This window comes from Chelonia mydas, chromosome 10 (genome assembly GCF_015237465.2).
Source record: "Chelonia mydas isolate rCheMyd1 chromosome 10, rCheMyd1.pri.v2, whole genome shotgun sequence".
NCBI classification, from domain to species: domain Eukaryota; kingdom Metazoa; phylum Chordata; order Testudines; family Cheloniidae; genus Chelonia; species Chelonia mydas.
In genome coordinates this window covers 43487830-43511299 of record NC_051250.2, presented here as the reverse complement: position 1 = coordinate 43511299, position 23470 = coordinate 43487830, and the positions used below count along the sequence as shown (strand labels likewise).

The 23470-nt window shown below is 53.4% G+C and overlaps 2 protein-coding genes across 21 annotated transcripts in view; one reads left to right on the top strand and one right to left on the bottom strand.

The window, feature by feature from the left end:
* Positions 1–1189: 1189 nt before the first annotated feature.
* Positions 1190–16370, top strand: NR2E3 (nuclear receptor subfamily 2 group E member 3). The gene is made up of 8 exons (XM_043524083.1): positions 1190–1247; positions 4762–4912; positions 6983–7086; positions 7553–7816; positions 8743–8918; positions 9986–10226; positions 12887–12992; positions 14428–16370. Exons 1-8 carry the CDS (start codon positions 1190–1192, stop codon positions 14558–14560), a joined length of 1233 nt encoding a protein of 410 aa, XP_043380018.1. The 3' UTR covers positions 14561–16370.
* A 1473-nt stretch (positions 16371–17843) lies between these two features.
* MYO9A (myosin IXA) overlaps positions 17844–23470 on the bottom strand; it is a 457919-nt gene continuing 452292 nt past the window's right edge. For all 20 annotated transcript variants that reach the window (XM_043524473.1, XM_043524485.1, XM_043524478.1 and 17 more), the window contains one exon: positions 17844–23363. In XM_043524473.1, coding sequence (XP_043380408.1) covers positions 22888–23363 — 476 coding nt within the window. In that variant the 3' untranslated portion in view covers positions 17844–22887. The remainder of the gene's footprint in view (positions 23364–23470) is intronic.

The window sequence follows — 23470 nt, the reverse complement described above, 5'->3', positions numbered from 1 at the left end:
TGGTTGGGCCCCTTCCTCAATAGCTTCCCTACAGCCTTACCCTGCGAAGCACACAGACCCTGCCACATTCCAGCACAACCCACTGCAATTGAGTGGAGGCGGGGAGCGGCCCAGGCTCCCTTGCTTGCAGCTTGCCCTGAACTCTCTTGGCAGGCCCTGATGTTCCTAACCCCCGCCAGGAGATCACTGTGTTAACAGAGGCCCCTTCTCCTAAAAACCCTGTAATTACCCTCCCCGGGCTCCTCCCTTTCCCCCTTCTCAGTAATGCATGGGCCACTCTCCCAGCCAGCACGGGGAATCTGGTGCCCAAGAAAACCTGCCTCGTGAAATATTGAATTATGATTAGCTGGTGCCTTGGATAAAGGCTGATCCCCGCCCCCTTTCCACAAACCCTCAACTGACGCCCTGGGCCTGCGAGCAGCCAGGGGGCAGGGAGCTAGATAGATCGAATGTCTGATGGGGAACGGGAGCCAGGGTTCATCTCTGCCATCCAGAGCGAAGGCTGAAGAAATGAGCTGTAATCATTGTCCAAGGGGAACAGAAAGGAGCATTGAGAGAGCGAGTGGGGGGTTCGGTTTGTTAAGTCCCCATAGGCCCAGCGGGTTTGATGTCACTGGGTCTAGGGTTACAGCGAGCTGGTTCCATCCAGGGCTCGCTGATGGGTCCCAGCACCTTTTTAATTCTTCATGGTGTGGTTGATTGATCCACCTTTGCAGAGACACTAAAGATTAAGAGGATGACAAACAGGCATCTGCTTACACAGCGTTAAGAACTAATCTTCCCAGCTCTGCTTTAGGAGCCTTGAAGAGAGCGTGAGGCACATATACACACACACACACACACAACAAGCCCGCAGAGCCAGAGGGGCTGCGAGCGGCACCTGGCTCCCCAGCCCCACAGCCGACCATGGGGAGCAGCTCATAGACTATCAGGCTGAGCTTCCCATCTGCTCTCTGCCCATGCAGCAGCACCGATTCGGGTGACAGGAAACCAGGACCTCCCCTTGTTCTGGACACCTTGTGCTAACTGCTGGGGAGCAGGGAGCAACCAGACTCATTAGCCCATGTGTGAGGGTCCATCCCAGCAGAGGAGAAGCTGAAGGATAAAGCAGAGGGAGAGGGCTCCAGGCCCCCCCCACACCCACAAGCTTGCCTGTTGGCCACCTGCGCTCCAGCCAAAGCCCCCCAGCATGTCCACGTCCCCCGCTGAGTCCACCGTGAGCGCTGGCCTGGAGGACAGCCAGTCAGGTAAGGGGCGATCCTGAGTCATGTACCCATGCTCTCCTGGTAAGGGGCCAGTGCCACCATGGGATGCAGTAACGGTCATGAGGGTGGGCGTAGATTGGCACCTGGGACATATGGAGATGCCCAGACGCTGCAGCAATGTGGGGATTGAAACTAGACAGGCAGACAGTTGCAGAGAACCTGCTTTAGCGCATCTATACTCATTGGCTGATGGGTGAGCACTAATGATCGGTGCTTGTTAGCGCTGGTGGGAGGTGAATTAGTGCTGGGAGCAAGGCGCCATCTTCTCAGCAAACAGAGCGACCAGGGTACTGCTGCGTAACGGTGCGAGGGGGCTACTGCATTTCTGCGGCTGGAGCCAGGGATGCAGAAGACCAGCTCAGCTAGTGATTTCCCAAAGCCATGCTGCCAACCCCAAGTGTTCAAAAATCCTGACTCAGGCCCCCCAGAATCATGAGATTGGCTTAAAAATAATAAATGTCAGGTTCTTTTTACTTGTCATTTTGGATTTTGAGCCTGCAGGGATCATGAGTTTCTAGCTTTTTTCTAGAGATGTACTATTAAAAGAATTGCAAGCTGAGATTAGCACTGAGTCGCCTGACTCCAGGAGCTGGAGCTTTGAGAAAACACCCAGACCCAAGCAAAACACAGGGCCAGGCAAAATGTCAGTACATCCTGGAGCTTTCAGGAAATGTAGGGAATTCTGCTCCAGGAAAATGACACAGGCCTAATGAAATCCTCAGCCTGTGGTCCCTGGAGCCCACCGAGTGACTGTGTTAGCAGATCCGTTCTCCCCCAGCCTAGAGAGTGTATTTAAAAGTTGAAAACTAAGGAGCAATTTTGGTTTGCTAAGCCCAGCTTCCTGAGCAAGATGGGATCCAGGCCTGAGCTGAAGGTGTTTTCCAAAGCCCAATTGGGACCAATAACCCTATTTTCTAGGTGGGGAAATGGAGGCACAGAGCAAGGGAAGGAGCTGGGCCCAGGCCATACAGCAAATCAGGGACAGAGTTGAGAGTAGCAACCGGGACTCCTGATTCCTACCTCTTTGGGCGGAGCCCCTCTGGGTGTTCCGGTAGCAGGTGGTAGAGGACTTGGCAAGCACCCCCCACAGGGGCAGAGCAAGCTGGCAGCAGGATGGGGAATCCCCTCACACACTCCTCGGGCTCTTCTCCAAGCCCCCAGAGCCTGCCCCCCAGCCACCTCCCTTCCTCTCCTCTCCCCAGAGCCTGGCCAGGCTTGTCCTCCACCTCCTGCTACTCCGAGAGCACTGTGCCCCAGAAGCCAATCACACCATTGACACTCACTCCCCTCTCCTCTGCCCTAGAGAGCCAGCATGCTAGCTGCCCCCACCCTCCAACTCCCTTTTCTAGGGTCTGGCTGTGCCCTCCCTCCCTCCCTCCATCCCCTTCCCCCGGATGCTGACTCTTCCCATAGCTAGAAGGAGGAGAGACGTGAGTCTGTGATACTCCTGGGGCAGGCACAGACGTGATAGGAGAGGAGGGCCCTTTGCCATGCCTCACTTTACCCACCCATTCCACAAGGTTAATAATTTGTAATGGGCTTGGAAACCTGTGTGTTGTTATTGACCGGGAGGATGGGGGAGGTTGAGAAGGAGGAGGGGGCTTGTCCAATGTGGGGGAAGGTAGGACTGCGGGGGGATGGTTCACAAGGAGCACAAAGCCCCAGTTCCCCATTGAGTGGGGGCCGAGCTGCTTGGTGCTTACAGGGCTGGCTAATGAGCATTTTCTCCTGGCCCTGACTGAGCGTCTCCACGTGCCCAGGGAAAGCTTAGCAGCCCCATACCCAGCATCAGCACGTGGGAGATGCTCAGTGCCCAGCACTGGGCATCCCAGACCCGAGATGGCTGCTCAGCTGTCAGGCAGTGGGCAGCACCGCCGGGGGTGTGTGGAGTGGGGCTTTCACAGGGGCTGTGCCACTCCCACCCGTAGGCTGGCCCCCATTCAACTCACACGGCCTGGGCCTGGGGTGGGGATGCTGGGGGAAGATCTGAGAGGGAATCCCAGGCACACAGGACAGAGTCCTTCTGCAGTGATGTCTCAGCTTGCAGTGGGCGAGAGTTGGGGCTGGATCCGCTGAGTGTCCCAGCAGAGGGTATGTGCTGCGGCGCCCGGACAGGCCCGCGTGTCAGAGGGGCCTCATGGCACCCAGCGGGCTTGGAGATGGCCGCAAACACAGCCAGCAACAGCCCTGGCCACTCAGCACTGCCGCGAGACAGACAACCCACGCCTCTGCAGGCAGGGTGCTTCCCACGGGGCTGGGAGCCAGGACTCCTGGGCTCAGGTCTGGGAGGGAAGTGGGGTCTGGTGGTTAGAGCAGCGTGGCCTGTGGGGAGAATTTCAGCCCCCGAAGTCCAGTGTGGCCAAGAGCTCTGGGCCTGTGAAGATTTAGAGTGGAAAGCTGTTGTAGCCCAGCCAAACCTGCTCTAATGCACCTCCCTCCCCTTAGTTCCCGGATCAACACAGGACGCTCCCAGCCAAAGAAATGGTTAGGAATGTTCCACCGGCCATCCTATCCCCTGGGCCGTAGGTCCTGCGTCCTCCCCAAGGGACCTGCCTTGCTCAGCGCTGGCCTCTGCGGGGACACAGCTCTCCAGGGCATGGTCTGGCTTCTTGCTCTGTCTGGGCAGCACCTAGCACAATGAGATCCTGGGGCACATCTGGGGTGCAGGTGTTACTGCAATGCAGATAACAAATATCAGTAACAACAGGGACTGCTATGTGGGATCCCACCAGGCCCCCATCCCCATCGCTGACAGCAGCCAGCGCCGGGCTCTTCAGAGGAAGGTGCAGGCATCTCCATTCTGGGCAGTGACGCAAAAACCTGCCATAGCGGAGTTTCTTCGCAACCCCCACCAGACAGAGGTTGGCTCATGCCCTCCTGGTTTATAACCCGTAGCCCCTCAGACTCCATCTAATGTGATGGGGACACTCACATTACCCACATCAATGCACAATCCTTTCCTGAGCCCTCCTAAGCCTTCATGATATCTAGTGGCAGTGAGTTCCACCTGCTAACTGCACATTGTATAAAGAAGGAGTTCCTTTTAATCATATTAGATTCACTGCCTTTGCCCAGTGCTGCTAGTGTCCCCTTGTTCCTGTGTTATAAGGAGGTGGGAGAGCTGGGCCCCATCCCAATCCCTATTTTCTACCCCTCTTTAACCAGTCCCAGGCTCTCTCCAAGCATTTGATTGTTCTTGGAGGCCCCATTCCTTCTGTGCCACCTCTCTGAGTCGCGGGGGACCAGCCCTGAGCCCTGGCTTTATGGGCCATAGGGCTGTTTTCTACTACATCTGCCCAGTCGCACCATTCCAGCACTCAGGCCTATCCCTCCTGAATCTCCCCAGCCTGTGCTGCTTGGTCACGCCTGGGTCCCGCTGGGGTGGGTGTGTTAGGCTGGCCCCCCCACTCCGATAGCCAAGCCCTGGGATCTGAGGGGCTGGGGTCATCTCCAGGCCATGGTGCCCAGGTGCTGATTGCCTGCTCTCGCCCTGCAGGGCTCAGCCCAGCCCCTGGCAAAGCCCTGAGCCCGGTGCTCACATGCCGGGTTTGCGGCGACACCAGCAGCGGGAAGCACTACGGCATCTACGCCTGCAATGGCTGCAGCGGCTTCTTCAAGCGGAGTGTGCGGAGGAAGCTCATTTACAGGTGAGAGGAGAGCGCTGCGGCCCGGACTCACGGGGGCGGCCCTGCAGAGCGGGCAAAGGGCCAGGGGAGGCAGTGTCAGCTCTGCCAGGCCCCTCCCCTGCTGGCTGTGGGGCTGCCCTTGCCTGAGCCTTGGCACCCGGGGGCAGGTGTCTAAGAGCCCGTGAGGGCGGGCTGGTCCCTCTGAGCCTTGGCACAGGGGGTTCAGGGAGCTGCAGGCGGCCAGCTGCTAAGCCCCATGTGGCCACAGGTAAAGGCGCCCTGGTCTCCGTGTGGGGTGCACACCAGCATCCCCCGACATTGCAGCAGGAGTGCAGTGGTGCTGGGTGCCCACCTCAGGAGATTTCCCCCCACCCCCCCTCCAAACTTTGCAAACGTCTCTGAGTTCAGTCCTGGCCTGGTGGCCCTGGAGCCAACCAGGGCAGAGCCAGCTCCCCCAACCCACCAGCCCTGCCCAGGTCAGTCTCCATGGTTCCCCAGATCGATGCTGCCATGTGGGCACTGCCCAATCCACAGCCACTTCACCCCAGCCAGCAGTGAGCCCTCAGAGGGGCTGTGCCATGGCTGCAGAGCTGGACTGTACTGGAGCCGTCTCCTCCCCTTCCCCCAGGAGACGAGGCTCAGACCAGCGTGGGGAGAAGGGCCCAGTCTGTGCCGGGCTGACGGATGGCCACTCATTCCTCTCCTCGCCAGCGCAGTACAGACCATGCGCTCTAGGCCCTGTGCCAGGCTGGTACCCCTCTGCCAGGACTCAGACAGGAAACCACAAACCCCAGCCGGAGTGACTAGGGGGCCCGTTAGCATCCTGGCTGGGCCCCCACTGCACCCAGCGCACTTGGTCACCCCCTGCTGCTACACGGAGCCCTGGAGCACGGCTCTGGGACAGGCCTGTGTCACTGGGGCGATGCTCTGGAACTGCTCCCTACGAAGCCAGTCAGGACTCGGGTGACGTCTCCTCTCTGAGCAGCCTGTCTGCAAGGCAAAAAGCTCACACGGCTTCCACCTTCCTGGGTCTGACCTCGGAGCATTCAGCATCCTCTGCCCCTCCGTGCGCTTCCCCCAGTGAGTCCCCCCAGGCAGGGTCTTGCACCCCAACTTCGCAGTCAGCCGTGACTCTTAGCCAGCCAGTAAAACAGAGGTTTATTAGATGACAGGAACATGGGCTAAACCAGAGCTTGCAGGTGCAGAGAACAGGACTGGGTCCATTTTGAGGGGCAATGAACCAGACAACCACGTCTGCACTTCACTCCATGTCCCGGCCAGCCCCAAACTGAAACTCCCTCCAGCCCCTCCTCCTCTTTGTCCCTTTCCCGGGCCAGGAGGTCACCTGATCTCTTTGTCTTCAACCCTTTAGCTCTCACCTTGCAGGGGGGAAGGGCCAGGGCCTGTTGCCAGGAAACAGGGTGTCAGCCATTTTCTGTGTCCAGACCCCTGCACACACCTGCCCTCTAGGGCTCTGCAATGATCATACACCCTTATCCCACCACCTAGATACTTAAGAACTTCACAGGGGAAACTGAGGCACCCCCACAATATTCAGAGGAAACATTAAGAACAGTCCCACTTCATCACAGACTGATGAGAAGGTCTTCAGCAGCAGGCTCCAGCAGAGACTGATGGAGCCACCCCACCCCAAAAGTCAGCCCTGCTGAGCCCCCTATCCAGCCAGTCTGTGGGGCAGGTAGTGCAGGGTTGCTGGGCTGTCAGGGGAGGCACCACAGGACTGCACAGGGTGGGCACCATGGGGCCATTGGGCGGGGGGGAGTGGGCACCATGGGGCTGTTGGGCTGGGGAGTAGGGGTGGGCTGGCACTGTAGGGCTATTGTGTTGGGGAGATGGGTGCTGGGGGGATGGGTGCAGTGGGGCTGAGCGGGGTGGGCACTGCAGGACTCCTAGTAGGTTATGCTGCAATCCCCAGTCATGGGTTTGACCCCAGGGTGTCAGCGCCTTGTCCCAGCTAGTCAGTTAGTTATGGGGCAGATGCAGCATCCTGGGCTGGGGGAAACACCTCCTCCCACAGGTGCCACGCAAGGAGGGCTGACATAACTGGGCCTGCATTTGTCTGCCCTTCAGGTGCCAGGCTGGGACAGGGATGTGCCCCGTGGATAAAGCCCACAGGAACCAATGCCAGGCCTGCAGACTGAAGAAGTGCCTGCAAGCGGGCATGAACAAGGATGGTGAGTGCAGGGGGGTGCCAGGGGGTGCGGGGCCGGGGAGGCCACACCTGCAGCCCTTCGACTGTGAGAGCTTCTGGGTGGGGGCCTGGGGCCGGTGCTCTCTGGGCAGTACCGGATGCCTACACCGTGGGGCTGGGCAGAGAGCTCAGGACAGCTGAGCCCAGAGGCTGCTCGGGACAGGTGGAGAGGCTGCTGGCCAGAGCACACAGTAGGTGACTAGGTCCCCACGGCTGTTTATTGGGGATGATAGTACCAGGGCTGCCAGATTCCAGATGAATGGCTCGGAGGGCTTTTGCCACCCTCAGCTAGAAAGAGGGGGCAGAGGGTCAGTGCCCATCTCACTACACAACCGTGGTGCAGGGAGGCTGGGGGTGGCTGCTCAGGGGGCAGATAGGGCCTGATGCTCTTTGCTGTGTGTGTCAGCGCTCAGACCCCCTATCCTAACCCCCCTGCTCTGCGTCCCCAGCCGTACAGAACGAGCGCCAGCCCCGCAGTACTGCCCAGGTCAGACTTGACAGCATCCCACTGGACACAGACCTCAAGCCTGCACACCTGGCCACCACACGAGAAGCCCCTCCGCCCCCCTGTCCCCCCCTGCCGAGCCTCAGGGGCCCCGGCTCCTCCGTGCCAGGCACCCTGGGACCCCGGGATCCCACTCCTCCGAGTAACCACCGCTTCATGGCCAGCCTGATGACAGCCGAGACCTGCGCCAAGCTGGAGCCCGAGGACGGTGGGTTGCAGGGGGCAGGGTGGGAGGAGAGGGTGTGGCAATACCTGTGCCAGCCTGGGGCATTGGTAATGGCAAGTGGCACAGACGCATCTGAGGCGGGGGGGGGTGAGCTCCTTCCCAGAGTGACACACCAGCAGCATCAACTCCATGTCCCTGCCTGGAGCTGGGGCTACACTCCTTGGGATTCAGAGAGCAGCCCCTGCGGGACCGGAGTTCACAATGCTGCCTGGCCTCAGCTGCGGAGGCATCTGGCCCCTCTGCTGTCAGACTGCAGCTGCTGCCAGGGAAATTGGCCTGTCCCAGCTAAGGGCCACATAGGCCTTGTTGCCACCATGCAGACCTCTCCTATAGTGCCCAGGCTGCTCCCACACAGCCGCTAAAGGCCCTGGGCAGATGAGTCCTCAGTGGCGATTCCCCGGGCCTGCGAAGGTCCTGCGACACGCCTCGCACATCAGCAGCGCTTAAGCAACCAGCCGCCCCTCCCCGTGCTGGCACCCAACTGTTTCCCTTCCTGCCGTGCTTAACTTGTAATGAAAGACCAGCTGCCCCTCCCTCTGGCTGGCACAAATTAGGTACTGCCTTCCTGCCTTGAGCTCACCCTTTGCTCCCTGCGCAGCTCGGACCACGAGAGGCACCGTGTCACACGGCTCATGGTCCCGTTCTCTCATAGTCTCGGGCTCGATGCTGCATTCGGAGGGCTGCAGAGCCCAGGTAACGGGCAAACAGAAATCAGGGAAACCTGGCTAATGTTAGAGGGATTTTGAGGGGAAAATGGGTTGGTTCCTCCCCCTTCGAATTTGGGCTGCCCATGCGTCTGCCCATGAGCAGCAAGCCTCAGACCAGCCCTGGCTTGGTCCCTGAAGTAGTTGGGGTAGTTTCTGTGAGCTCTGCTGCTGTCAGTCACCCAGCTGTTCTCCTCCCTCCAGCCGACGAGAACATCGACGTGACGGGTAACGAGCCCGAGAGGACGGAGTACCAGATGTCCCCCTACCCATCCGCCAGCCCTGAGAGCGTCTACGAAACCTCCGCCCGCCTCCTCTTCATGGCGGTGAAGTGGGCAAAAAACCTGCCCGTCTTCTCCAATCTGCCCTTCAGGGACCAGGTGAGGCAGGGTCCTGTCTGAACTAACTGGGTTGCCGTTTAGTGGCCTCCGGGCTGGTGTGATGCACATGCAGAGGCGACCCCAGGACCAGAGAGCAGGGCTCTGACTAGGCAGCAGACAACACAGCTCTGGGTGCGCCCCTTCCCGAGTGCTTTGCAAATAGGGATGAACTCACCTCCCACCCTCTGGGGCTGCAGGGCTAATCATCATCCCAGCTCACAGGCCCCGAGGGGGAAGTGATTCGTCTCAGCTTACATGGGGAGTTGGTGGCAGGACTGGGACTAGAATTATTGTATTAATTCAGATGGAAAGCGTTAACAGAACCTAGTCCCCATGCAAATTACACAAGGTTTGGTTTGGAGACACCTCAGACTGCTTAGCACTATGGCAAACACCCTTTGTAACCTTTTATTAAAGATACAGCAAAGAAGGGAAACCAGTGAAAGCCTCTGAAATGTAAAGTGCTAAGTGAAGCTTTCCTGTGAACAGCCACCCTTGTTGCCTTTCCCTTCAGCTGGAGAGTATTTTTTAAAGGACCCCCCCTCGCCGGCACACACACACCCTGTTCCCAGCTGAGCTCACAGTTGGAGGCCCAGTTATCACAGCAGAACCCAGCTCTCCTGATGTTGCCTCCTGAGCCATAGCTGCCAGGAATGGCCAAAGAGATCAGACGCGCTTGGAGCATGCTGGTGGCTTTCACTTTATGACCAGGTTACTAAGTCGGTGGCTGGGAGCGTGGGGTTTAGGGGGCAGCAGGCCCTGGTGGAGCGGTGCTATGACGAGACCACGGGTGAGGTGGTGATGGGCAACTGGGCCAGCAGCACTCAGACCGAAAGGCAGGCACATGGGTGGTGGCTGCTGCTGTGCAACTCGTTTCCAGAACCTGTGGGGGATGACATAAAAGGGGATCTAATGTCTGTATGACGGTAGCAGCTACAGGCCCCAATCAGGCCTCAAGGCCCCAGCGTGCTAGGTGCTGTACGTACATGTACACCTACACCTGCACACCCGCCTACACACAGCCCCATCCCATAGCTCACTTGTTCCTTCCTCTTAAACCTTGGCAGGTGATTTTGCTGGAGGAAGCCTGGAGTGAGCTGTTCCTGCTCTGCGCCATCCAGTGGTCCATGCCCTTGGAAAGCTGCCCGCTGCTCTCTGTGCCTGAGCTCTCCACCAACATCCACGGGAAACTGGTGTCTGCCAGCATGGACATCCGCATCCTGCAGGAAACCATCAGCCGCTTCAAGGCCCTGACCATAGACCCCACGGAGTTCGCATGCATGAAGGCTATTGTGCTCTTCAAACCAGGTGAGCCCAGCTGGTGCTGGAGGACAGTGGCTACGGACAGCCATAAGGCCGGCAGGCCTCGCTTGCACATCTCCCCCCTCGTATCCCAGCTCTGTCCTCCCCTCACCTCCACAGCTCTGCCAATGCCTCTCAGTCCCAACCTGCAGCCCCTGCCCCCCTAGTATCCCAGCTCCGTCCTGCCCAGCCCAGGGCGAGGAGGCCATCTGAGCCATCGGGACCTTGGAGAAGCAACTCCCGGCCCTGGAGACACTGGTTATATCTGTCCAGGGCTAGCAGAACATCTCTGGGTCCTCCTGGGCTGTCTGAATCCCATCGTGGAGCCCAGACAAAGACTCAGACAGAGAGAGACGCTGGCACTGCGAGTCCCCCCAAACCACCAGCAGTGAGACTCCTAGATCTAGCCAGTGGGGGGGAGAGTGAACCGGGAGGGGACTGGGCAGCAGTGGCTGAGGGGGTTGGGTGCAGGATCTTCGCACCCTCGCTCGGTGAGCTCCTGGGAACTCTGTGCCCCTCCCTCTGTGGCTGTCATTATTCACAATGGCTCCCTAGCCACCTGGTGAGGCCTGCGACCCCCATGTGGTTCTGGAGGCGGTATTCTGGACGATCTCACTGTGGTCATGGACGGAGCCCGGCTACCTTCCTCTCCATCCCTCGCAGGAGGCTAAACTGGCTGCCAGGCCGGGACCCTCCCACATGCTTCCTGCTTGCTCTAACTGGAGGCGATCCAGGGAACGACTTTCACCGTTGCCCAGTAGACCAGGCTAAGCCCTGGGAGCCGGCTCACAGGGAGTGTGTGCTGCTCTCTCACAACAGCTGCACCAGTGGCTTTCCAATATTTAGTTTGGAAACAGAAGGGAGGATGGTCCAAGCCATTCCCTTTCCTCCTGCAGTGCCAGGAAACGGATCAGTTTTGTGTCTCATTTATAATAATCCTCTGAGCCCTACCTCCTTTGGCATTGCCAGCACACGCTGCTGCTCTGCCCAGGAACCCAATTACCCAGGGGTGCCAAGTTTCTACTTGCACAAAACTGAACACCCTTACCTCACCCCCCGCTCACTCCATCCCCCATCCCTCTCCCCACCCTCACTCACTCGCTCATGGGATTGGGGTGCGGGCTCCTGCTGGGGGTGCGGCTGAGGGCTCTGGGCTGAGGCAGTGGGAGGGGGTGAGGGCTCTAAGTTGGGGCCAGGAATGAGGGGTTTGGGGTGCAGGAGGGAGCTCCGGGATGGAGCCAAGGGGTTTGAAGTATGGGAGGGGGCTCCAGGCTGAGGCAGGGGGTTGGGATGTGGGAGGGGGTATGGGCTCTGGGGTGGGGCCAGAAATGAGGGGTTCAGGTTGCAGGAGGGGGCTGTGAGGGCTCCCATGTGGGGCCAGGATGAGGGATTTGGGGTGTAAGAGGGTGCTCCTGGCTGGGCCTGAGGGGTTCGGAGTGCAGGAGGGTGCTCTGGGCTGGGGTGGGGGGGTGTGAGGGCTCTAGCTGGGGGTGCAGACTCTGGGGTGGAGCCAGGGATGAGGAGTTTGGGGTGCACAAGGGTGCTCCGGGCTGGGACCGAGGGGTTCGGAGGGCAGGAGGGGGATCAGGGCTGGGGCAGGGGTGCAGGCTCCGGGCTATGCTTACCTCAAGCAGCTCCTGAAAGCAGCGGCATGTCCCACCTCCAGCTCCTATGCGGAGACACGGCCAGGCGGCTCCTGGCCAATGGGAGCTGTGTAGCCAGTGCTTGGGGCGGGGGAAGCACACGGAGTCCCCTGGCTGCCCTTAGGACTAAGAGCCCAAGCGGGGTCATGCTGCTGCTTCCGAGAGCCACAGGGAGCCTGCCTTACCCCACTGTGCTGCGAACCGGACTTTTAATGGCCTGGTCAACAGTGCTGCCCGGAGCTGCCAGAGCCTCTTTTCGACTAGGCGTTCCGCTCGAAAACCGGACGCCTGGCTACCCTATCTCCTTCCGAGTGTCCATCCCCAGCTACTGGGAGTTAATATAGAAGGGTGCATCCGCGTTGCCCAGGCCATGTCCAGCTTCTGCACATGGTTTCTGAAGATGATCGGATCTCTCTCACCGTATTAACGATGTTTCCAGGGTTAATGTCGTCAGCAAATGTCCTTCCCCTAAAGGAAACAGCCCTGTGAACTGATTAAAAACAAACCCAACACCCCAACTGTATAGCTCACACCCAGCGTGACTTTCAGTGTCGCAGGCCAGAGCTGGCACCGCAGCTTAGCTACCCCTCCCCTCCCACTGTGTTTAGGGGGTGGGAAGGGGTGGGGGAGGAGACAGGAGGTGCTAGAACACCTATCCCAGAGCAAGAGGGTGTCAGGTCTCATGACCTGCGAACCATCTCAAACAGCAGCAGGGGCACTGCCCCCCAGCCCGGGCTCCCCACAGGGAGTGTCACTGGAATACCAGCCTCGCACTCAGAGCCAAGCCAGGCACAATTACAGCTCAGCTGAGCTGGTTCAGCCTGTGATCCCATCTGACGGGCACGCCCTCACCAAGTCCATCTGTGCAGAGGGGCTCCTGAGCAGCGCTGTGGGCCTGGGCTTTGCTCCTTGCCAATGGGACCTGCCGGCCCACCCACGGTATTGGAGTTGTGTGTGCTCCTGCTGTGTGCGAGAAGCCTCTCTAAATGCGGGTGCCACAGAACAGCCCTGATCTTGTTACAGAGACACGAGGCCTGAAGGATCCAGAGCAGGTGGAGAACTTGCAAGATCAGTCGCAGGTGATGCTGGACCAACACAACCGGACACACTACCCCAGCCAGCCTGTCAGGTAACAGGGCTCATGCTATAGACGTGCCATTGACTACACAGCACCCTTCACTGCTGGCTTCCTGTCCAGCTCCTTGCCTTCCTGCCTCTCCTCCCTTCTGAGCTGTCTAGCAACTGCCCTCCCCCTGGGCAAGTCCATTAGAAATCACTCTTCTTCCTACTGCACAAGCTAGTCTCCATGATGCTGAAGCCCTCAGTTTGCCTAGTGCTGCTCTGAGAGCTGAGGAAGGGCTGGGCTGTCCTTCCTTCCTTTAGCAGCCTTTCCTGTGTAGGCAGAATGCTAAAGCGCAGGTGGATTCATCCCTGTTGGGCTGGTGCCCTCTGCTGGTGATGCAGGGTGTCACCTCCTTTAGGGATTGGGTGCCAGGTGACTCAGCTTTGTGGGATTCCTGCCCTCCCCATCAATGCATCCTGGGCTCTGCACTTGCCTACAGCTCATCCCCTACAGTCTGCCTGCTCCCCTGTCCACTGCTCCCTTCAAGGTCTTCTCTGCCATGCAATGCCACCCACCATCCTCCTTCCTGTGCACGAAGTACCCCCCCCTTCTCTCTCCACATCCTCCCTCAAAGGAGGATGTTCCTTCTTCCTGGTAGCCCCACATCTCCATCTGGGGGCTTCCTGCACCCACATTTACAACAAAACCCCCAAAATACGCAGAAGATTAAACCTAAACGTGTACTGACTTCCCTGGGCCAGGAGGCCTCTTCCATCAATCCCTTCTGGCCCTCCCCCACGATGGAATCGGTCTTAGATCGATTGTGAGCTTATCAAGGCAGGACTTGCTCTTTTCCATGTCTTTAGCACCATGGACGCACAAACGGCTCCTCTCTTGAGCTGTTCCCCTCACCCAGGCTTGTACCTACTGAATCTCGTTCCTCCTGTGGAGTGAAACCATCAAGGGCAGGCAGCCACGGCATGAAACAGATGACAGCATCACTGAGCTTCTGGATTGAGCACAGGCCAATGTGTCACTGGTTTAGAACAGTGGCTACACAGTGGTTCCTCCAGGCATGGTTGGGACGATCTGGCAGGAGCCTACAGTCAGTTCATCCTGATGGACCATGTTGTACTTGTGAAGAGCACAAAACATTGTAGTGTAGGTCCCTACTTTCTAGCCTGAACCTCAACAGCCCAGTGGTAGGTAGGCTGGCAAATTGCTCTGTGTTTTCATGGACACTTGGCCACACACGCTTTGATAGCCCAAAAGGGAAATTTGATGGGAATAAATCAAGGGGGAAAAGCCCATGTCAGAACATTTTTTCTCTCTCCAAGCTTTGTTTGGGCAGCACCTCTCGTCAGGGAATTACTAACTCATTGTGATATTGTTAGCCCTTTGACCTCTGACACAGCAGGGTAAAATCAAAATCCTCCCCGAGACTCTCCCTCGACTTAATAGCTAACTAAACCCACACTGACACTTCTCTGCTTTCCTCCAGGTTTGGGAAACTGCTCCTGCTCCTTCCCTCTTTGAGGTTTATTTCCTCAGACCGGATAGAGCTCCTCTTCTTCCGCAGAACTATCGGGAACACTCCCATGGAAAAGCTGCTCTGCGACATGTTCAAAAACTGACCTGTCCCCCTTGCGACCAGGATCCCTTGATGTGGGGGTTGAGGGCTTCCTGGAGCGGCATGAACACTGTAGTTCCAAGCACCTGGTTTCCAATGCACTGAGCCAAAGAGCAGGTGAAAGGAATGTGGAGATCCCGCTCAGTCCTGAGTGAGTTGTCCAGATCAACTGCATATCTACCAATCCTGACACAGCATGGCCCAGGATTAATCTCTGTTCACAAACAGCTGCAGCCAACTGGAAATTGTTTCCTATCAACCTTCAGGTCATTGTAACCCATTGGGGGTTTCAGTCACCCCTGGGAAGCTCACACAGCAGATGCTTGGACTCAGAATTGAACAGAAGTTTACAAGCTCCATTAGTAGAACCACAAGAATCACCTGGTACCTACCCACCAAGATGAAACTAATGTTACATATGTGAAGAACACAAACTCATGGTGGAAAGCCAGGACACTGTACTAACACCACCCCAATGGGGGTGGGCAAATGCAGCTCCTGATGCAAAGTGAGGGATGAATGTCAGCAAAATTAATGACAAAAATTAGTCTGAAAGAGGTCCAGGCTCAGAACCTGTATCACATGGAGGGAAGGTCTGGTCCTGGAAATCTTCACACGTGTCCTGGCATGGCCCAGATGGTGGCCTAGGAGGGTCAAGGAAAAGGTGACTGTCAGTTGAAGGGGGAAGAAGTGAACTTGCCTTTGGTATTGGCTGCACCCTAAATGGGGGATCACCAGCAGCGGAACATCATCTGTGCAAGACGTGTTTTTAAGATTACTTTTTCACTGGGATTTCCCACCACACACCAGGCTCCAACAGGTGATCCAGACGCTGAATTTAAGGAAGACTATGACGTTTAACACGGGATGCATGGTCTGTTGTCTTGAAACAATGCTATATGGCACCTTGCATTCTCTCTTGGACTAGGAACACCTGGTGATGGCAGAACATCTAGTATTGCATTTGAACTGAGAAATGTAGGTGGAGTTTGCAGAAAAGTTGAAACACGCCCTGGACTTGTAGCCTCTGTTTTGAAACCTCAATTGCAGCTAGGAGAGTACAGCTCGGAGTCAGAAACCTGGAGAGGCTGATGTGATCTCTGCTACTGTGTCTTCTGAACTGGAGAGCCTTTTCGTGCGATAAAGGAAGAAGGCTGCTGATGTGGAAAAGCTGCATTGTGGGAGGCTGTGACCTGGGTGTAATGACACATATATCGCACTCCTGGACCTTGAGTGTGTTCCGGCAGCATGACACCCTCTGAGCAGGTCTATCCCAGCAGTCAAATGGGACATCAAGTTCTGATAGAGGCAGGGTTTTGCAGTGCCTTGCAGAAAAGAGCAATGGATGTTGTTCTCATGCAGGAAGGACAACTGTAATGGGCTCTGTTACCATGTCAAGAATGCTTGATAGGCATATTTGCATGAGGAGAACTGTTACCTGGCCATAAACTCCTCTCTTTGGAGACTACAGTGACACTCTATGTCCCAAGCACTCACTTGGCTGGCAAATGCCAGGATTCTGAGGTTAAAGGGTTAAAACTCGTATTGGTGAGCAACAAAGGGAGCACCAAGGACAGTGTTGGCTCAGAAAGGCATCGTGGCCCAGCCATGCTGATGTTGAGTCAATGCACTTCAGCCAAAAGGGGAGGTGTGCAGCAAGGAGTGCGGGGCAATTTTTTACATAGTCCAGCTCCTTTGTAATTGTACAAACACACACTGTATTTCCAGAGTGCCTCTCTTGCCCTGCAGCTGCCAGAGGAATGCGTGCGGTCTACTGGCTTGGTGTAACTAATAAAGTGTGCTCTTTGGAATGGTTCAGTTCTCCCTCAGTTTAGCCCTACTTCCTGTGTGCATCCCACTCACCTCCCTGGGCAGGAGCAGCCAGTCTCTTCCTGACCTCACACTACTGGATGAGACCCTTCCTCTCGCAGGTCAGTTGCATTGCAGCCTATTGCTAACCACAACTTGAGGTAAGAATCCTTGAGGGTTTCTGGTGTGCTCAGCCCAGAGCAGTCCCCAAAGCCAGGGCCATAATGGCAGCATGCCACCGGCCAGAGCTCAATGTAGAAAGAGGGCCCTCATCTTTATTTGTATGTGAATGGGAAGCTCATGAGATGCCAAATGAATAGTTCTGGCGATGGAACTCCTATCCATCCGGCCATCGGGTACAGCAAGAAAAGCCTTCATTTATTACCTGGTCAGTGGGCTTCAACTCTGACCTGGAGGGACCACCTACTGCTAGAGGAGAGGGGGTGTTCGCTCACCTCGGCCCTCAGTCTTAAGCCTTTCTACTGACACAGTCAATAGCAGAGCCAATTAGTGGCAACTGTGTAGTGGTTTTAGTGACATGGATACTGGACTGAGCATACTACCTCATTCCACAAAGGGGATCAAAGAGCCATACAACTTCAGGTCACTACCTACCGCAGCTGAGTTTGGACCAGTGACTTAAAGATAAGACGTTTTATTTTGCATTACCAAATCACAGAATCCTGATGGTAGGGACCAAAGGTCCCAGCGAGCACTACTTCGTCTGGACTCATGCAGCTAGGCCCATTGCAGCTCCATTGCTTGGGATGGGAGGGTGGCTCTGCATGCTCATGACACTTCCAGCATGCAGTAAAACTTGCAGCTTTTCTCTCTGTCCCCACAGGGGAACTGCTGGTGACTATCAGAAGCAGGGACTCATGGTCTTCTGATGACGTTATCCAGTGCTGGTAATTGTTACGCGATCACTTGTGACCAGTTCAACCACCATACTGAAGGGAGACATGCCACTAAACCTGGAGGAATGGTTTCCCTCTTTCTCCCCCAGGATCATGAGTCCCAACTCTGAGATCCAGGGGCATACCGTTTCAGACAGGGAGCTCAAACTTTGCCCAGTCAAGGGATGCAAGCGAAATTTGCCACCGAGTCTAAGGGCTGCCCCTACTGTGCACAACTGGAGTAGACTGCAGCCACCCATGTCTTTAGTGCACACTGGGGCTTCATGGAAACGCAGTTCTCAATAGCTGAGATCTGTCTCAGGGCTGTATGCTAGGACCTTGCATAATGTCTTTAGAATACATCTGGGCCACATTAGATTGAAGTCTGTCCTGGAGAAGCAAGCAGAACACACACACCCTGTTCCTGCTCCTCTGTCAAGCTTTAACGGTCTTACCTCGGTGCTACTCTTGGCTGTCCTCCTGATCCCTGCCAATACTTGAAAGCCACGAGTCAAAAGTGAATCTGGAGAGGTTGAGAGCAACATTCCCAAGTCATACAAACCACATCAATCACTGTCATTCTTTGCTTTCTAATAGCTTTGTTCTTTAATAAGCTAGGGGTTATTTGTTCATAAAGTTGGTTTTGTACAGCCATACAGTATATATTTAAGAAATATTACACAAATTGCACTTTATACATATGACGGCCTTGTTCCAGAAGGAAAAAAAACAACATTAATTAAAAAAAATTGAAGAAAACCTACTGACATGAAATTACAAAGTGCCAGTTGACTGCACAGCGGCATGCAATCTGGCTCTATGGGTGAGAGAAATCATTCCCCCTTATATATTCTTTTTTCCTAAACAGGTAAAATGTATAGAGCGTATGACACAGGATAATATATCCTTTTACAATACAGACTTTGCTTTTTAAATTTACACTCAGCATACTTATAAATTACTTTTAAAATTTCCATTACAAATAATAATAATTAATAATAATATGCAGCCCCTATCCTTTCCAGTGGTAAGTACATTCACTTGGTACAAGGAGTGTATCATATCTGAGAACCTACCGCTTACCTACTGCGTGACAGGACTGGAAGACAGGCATCAGGCTTAAACGCGGACGGCGAACAAAACAAAGAATTGGTCTATCCCGTGCCTGTATTCAAAATAATAATTAAACGATGACAAAAACAGAACACACAGTCTGGACCCACTAAAACCTTTTCACTGTCATCCCCCCCACCCCCCACTTCAAGACAAGATAAAAGGAAAGTGGTGGGTGGGAGGGTTCTGGCTGAAATGAACGCTCTTGGATTGGAAAAAAGGAAAGCTAGGACACCCCCAGAGTGTATCTGAAGCCTAGAGTTACGGTTGCAGAACTTAAGTGGATTCGTTGTGGATGGTCAGAAAGCCTGAGAACAGCAGAGGCGGGTGTGTCGAAAGCCACGTTTTCATTCAGGGCTCCCTGTGTGTATATCGCCTTTTGAACCATACACATTTGATTTCTAAATGGGAAGCTGTGTTCAGACTGTTTGGTGCTTAACATCTTAATTACAAGGGCTTATGTAATTCCTCTTCACCAATACCATGGGGGAGAGGGACAGACAGACCCTTCCTTAATCTAAACAGAGCAGGACTTGATAAATCAATGTTGGATCCCCTGATGCTTTTCCAGTATTAACAGTCTTCAGCTAATGTTAAATCTCACCCCTTGAGCAGAGGCAGTATCCACAGCTCCTTGCGTATCCTCCACTCAGCCCAACTGAAAAGGCTGTAACAACGGTATGACTTGCAGCCTCTGCTATCGTACATGGGCAGATGAATGTTGCTTCTGCAGGTGTGGACGCTGGGGGGGTGGGGGAGGATCCCAAACTTAATTCCTTGCATGGCAATATTAAGTACGACTCTGCAGGGGACAGCAACCTGTACCCTTTTGTGAAAACTTCATGATGTCCCTCCCCATCCTGACCCATTGCTTCTGCAGAAATTTGTAGCTCAATAATCAACATTATTTAGGAACCTGCAAGTCAGTGGGTGCAAAAACCTTCAAAAAGTAGGAATAATCCCTGCTGAAAACTGAGTCCTGTCCTATTTCTAAGGATTCCATCTGCAGGGCCATCATAACAGGGATTCTCTCTCTATCAGATGATGATTCCAAAAGTAACTCTGTAAAAGTGTCTCCTTCACAAAGTATGCTCTGAATCAGTCTTGCAGAACCCAGTACAGCTTAAGAAAAGCAAGCCGTGTGCTATTCTGCCTGAAGGAGCCTCAGCAAAAGTGCCAGCAGCATTCTGATTCCGCATGGGAGGGGATACACAGTGCGAAGCACAAAAAACGCAACCTGATTTCGAAATAACAGGTTGAACCCATGTGCTGGCCGTTCGACAGCTTGTGCTTGGACTTTTAAACACAGCAAATTCCATATGGAAATCACTGAAAGAACAATATGAATCCACTAAGAGGAGATTTTTACAGAGTGACTTTTCTGATCTTCAAGTGCAGTTATGGTTTTTTTAAACAAAGGCTATGTAAAAACAGCACATCCTTCCTCAACAAATCTGCTCGCTGCAAGTATTCAGCCTCCTCTGACTCCACTGACTAAATCTAAGTTTTGACACCTTTATACTATAAGCTGTGCAGAGCCAACCCGCTCTAAGGTTGTATGCGCTGGAATCTCTTCTGGCTTGTGCACCATCAGAATGATTGACTAAGTTCTAGTTGCAAAATCTGTAGTTAGCTGGTCTGTATTTGTGTTTAAAACTTGATTTTCAAAGTTAAAAATTTATTACTCTGCATGGCATCAGTTCATTTAATTCCGGTTGAAACAACAACATATTCTATCCACTTCATATGCATTTTTTTGATAATCTTATAATTGGCTTCTGAAGGGTTTGGGTGCCCTGTAGCGTTTCCTTAGTTACTTTCCACCTTCATAACCACCACCCACCTTGCCCAGGTGGGTTCTTGGTTGATCTGTAAAACAGCTAGAGACCTATTAACCTAGCAATTTTAGAACTAAAGAGTTGGACATAATTAAATCCACGGAGGTCAAAGCAGAACCTGTAAATCCCTGTCCCTGCTCCATGTCATCACCACTCTGGTAAAAGTGGCCTAAATTACATTTTTTTCCACTGGGGGGGGAAAATCCCTCTAAAGAAATGCAGGTTCAACCAGCCGAGGAACATGCCAAAGTATTGCTCTCCACCCACTGAGAGGAAGGAATCACTAAACCGACTACTATTACAGGGAACTCCAGCAGACTGACTCATTCCCAGGGTGCTCACCCATGTACGAAACCAGGTGTACATTGTCCATAAGAGCTGCAAGCTCAGGACGGGCCCTTTCTGAACTGAGATATACTGTTGTGAAGCCAGGATGTAGACTTGGTTCTGTACTGGAACGCTATTGAAGGGAGGCAAGGGAAGGGGTTCCTGGGAGTTGCATGATACTTCTAGTTCCATATTATGGAGGTAAAATAACAAAATCATTACCCAGCAAAATTATGAAATGCAAATATCTTTTCCCATTGTTCTTGGATGCGAGAGAGAGAATGGTCAGGTACACAAACCAGTGCTATTCTGACACTGCTGTTCTAGATTTTTGATTAGGAGGATCAAGGTTAGAACCACAGTTGGCTTCAGAACATTACCCAGGACAGAACTAGCAGGGTTAACTGCCAGGTCCAATCCAGCATTTATTCAGCTAATTATTCTAACTGGGGTCCTGAAGCCCCTTCTATTCAACTCCTCCTCTCAGCATCAGCAAAGTCCTGGCCGCTTAGGGAAATGGACTGGCACCTGTAATTTCTCTGAATGATGCTTTGGGATTGCTGGTCTTCATCCATGTGACTGTGGATGCAGACTAACACGTAGGGACATCCCCATAAAGTTCCAAGTCACTACGTGACCTCCTGGACTACTGCCTCTAAGCTTACTAATTAGATTCCTACAAATCTGTTTTAAAAATGTGTAACAGCAACATCTGTGCTGGTGCCAAGTCACAGGATGACACCATGAATGACAAATCTAGCCTTGATCTGACTACCCTGCCACATGGTCATGACAGAATGACACTGCTCGTTTTACCCTAACGAGATCTAGTGAGAACTTGTTAAACAAACATTTGTCACATACTTGCCTCGACAAAGGTGTCACATTTACAGCGAGAGGTGCACATGCATCAGCTTCTCACACAGTCTGAGCAGTTTAGGCAGGTTGCTAATCTCACAAATGTTCAGTGGGCTGAGACATGGTGAATGGTGATGAACTGTGGTGAAAAATGGTGCCATTTCTTTCCCTGCAATACTCTTAGGGGCTAATTCTACCTTCCCTCACTTCTCCCTTTCTTTTCCTGGCAAAAATGTTCCATCTAGGGGGGAAAATAAAAACCATTTATATATATATATGTGTGTATATATATATATATATATATATATATATATACACACACACACAGTGAACTTCAGTAACCAGAATATTAACAAAAAGTAGTCCTTGATTTTTTTCTTTTTTCTTTTAATACTGATGATCTGAGAAAAGGGGAGAAAGTTGGTTAGGTCACATTTTAAAAACAGATTACTTCCTTAACACTTTTCCATGCATTTCCTTTTGATTTAACAATGCAATTAAAATAGTGCTGTTTTGTCTGCATGAGTTTGCTGCTTGGCTGAGAAGTTCCTGTCCTTCACTGGAACTGTTAGCCATTGTTCACTTGGTCAGTGTATACAAGTAGGCAGCACTGCAGGGTTGTGATGTGGTTGTAATGTTTTAGGTTGATATTTCTAAAGGTTCCTTTGCTTTTTAGAAACGTTTCTTTGCGCCTCAGTCACAGGATTAGTTATGGCTATTGAAAATTCGGCACAAGTATTTGGCTTGAACTAACCAGGAGTCAAACTGGCATTAGTTTTCCTGACATAACAACAACAACAAAAATAAAATCACTCTCTTTTCATTGCAGGTCAGTTGGTGGGGGTTTTGAGACATGCTCTGATTGCTTGAATGGAAATGATAGCTTTTTATTATCACCTGACAACAACATGGAGTGCATTATAAATAGCTCTGAAAAAGGGCTTGGTCTACTCTTTGCTGTGGTTCCTTGTAAGGAGTTTATGCTTCATCCCAGCACAAACACACAGTCTGCAGCTTTCACATCAAGGTCAAGACAGGCATGGACCAGCTCCCCAACTCCAAGATCCTGTTGGCATTACCTGGTGGCTTGATTTTCCCTCTCCCTATTTCCTCTGCTCAGAAAGAGAAAGCCAGGGGCTGATGGGAAGTAAAACAGAGCTCACCAGCAATTCTTCCCCCAATTTATTTTCTTTTGTTCTGAGTCTCCAGTCAGAAAAATCTGGCAGGTTTTGAGTTCCAAAATATTAAAAAGAGCTAAGGCCACGGCTGAAACTGTCCTCAACAGGCTTTTGTTAAGAGTTAGTCTCCTGCTCCCTGTAGCACTGGCGATGCAAGGTCGGAAGCCCAAGCAATTAGTGAATAAATGCTTTGCATGGGCAGCTGGCAGCAACTCTACAATGGTGGTGGTGGCGGTGATGATGGGGGGGAAGATACCAAAGGTGAGATGCTATCACTTGTCTGCAGCAATGAGGAGATTTTGGGCAACTGGTTCACACCATGAACTCATTGTTCCCGAAAAGCACCAGCTGCTGGGTGCTGCTGCAGTCTGCTTCAGTGTTTCTTTTCCGGCCTGCCCCAGCTGCCCCCTCTGGGAGCTCTTTGGTTTTCTGGGGTGAGTTTTTCACATTCTTCAGTTTCTGTTTGCCTTTCTCAGGGCTGAAAGTCCCTCTGCTGGTGAACTGGGGCCTATCATCCAGACCCCTAAGCTGCCCTGGTAACCCTTCAAGTCCCAACCTCTGCTCAGTGATATCTCCAGGAGCAACTGCTCGGTAGAAGGGCGACTTGGAGTACATTTGGAATCGTTTCCTAGTCACATGAGGTAAGCAGGACGAGGAGGATGAAGACGGAGAAGAAACCGAAGAGTCCACTGAGTCCAGAGAGTCTTGCTGCTTCCTCAGGTGCCTTCGCAACCTGCTCGTGGATTCGATCTTGACAGGCCTCAGCGAACTAAGTGCTAAACTTCTCTCTGATAGAAAGAGAGGGGAGGGGAATGAGAACAGATACACACACGGCTGCATATACAGTAATGCATTTGCATGCAACTCTTACTGTCTGAGAGTGAATTTGCTGGGC

What these genes read in the sequence shown, in the direction of transcription:
- NR2E3 (XM_043524083.1), top strand. Translation starts at nt 1,190, where the DNA reads ATGTCCACGTCCCCCGCTGAGTCCACCGTGAGCGCTGGCCTGGAGGAC. An exon ending in AGCGGGCATGAACAAGGATG is followed by an intron (nt 7,087 to 7,552) that starts GTGAGTGCAGGG and finishes CTGCGTCCCCAG; the next exon opens with CCGTACAGAACGAGCGCCAG. An exon ending in ATCTGCCCTTCAGGGACCAG is followed by an intron (nt 8,919 to 9,985) that starts GTGAGGCAGGGT and finishes AAACCTTGGCAG; the next exon opens with GTGATTTTGCTGGAGGAAGC.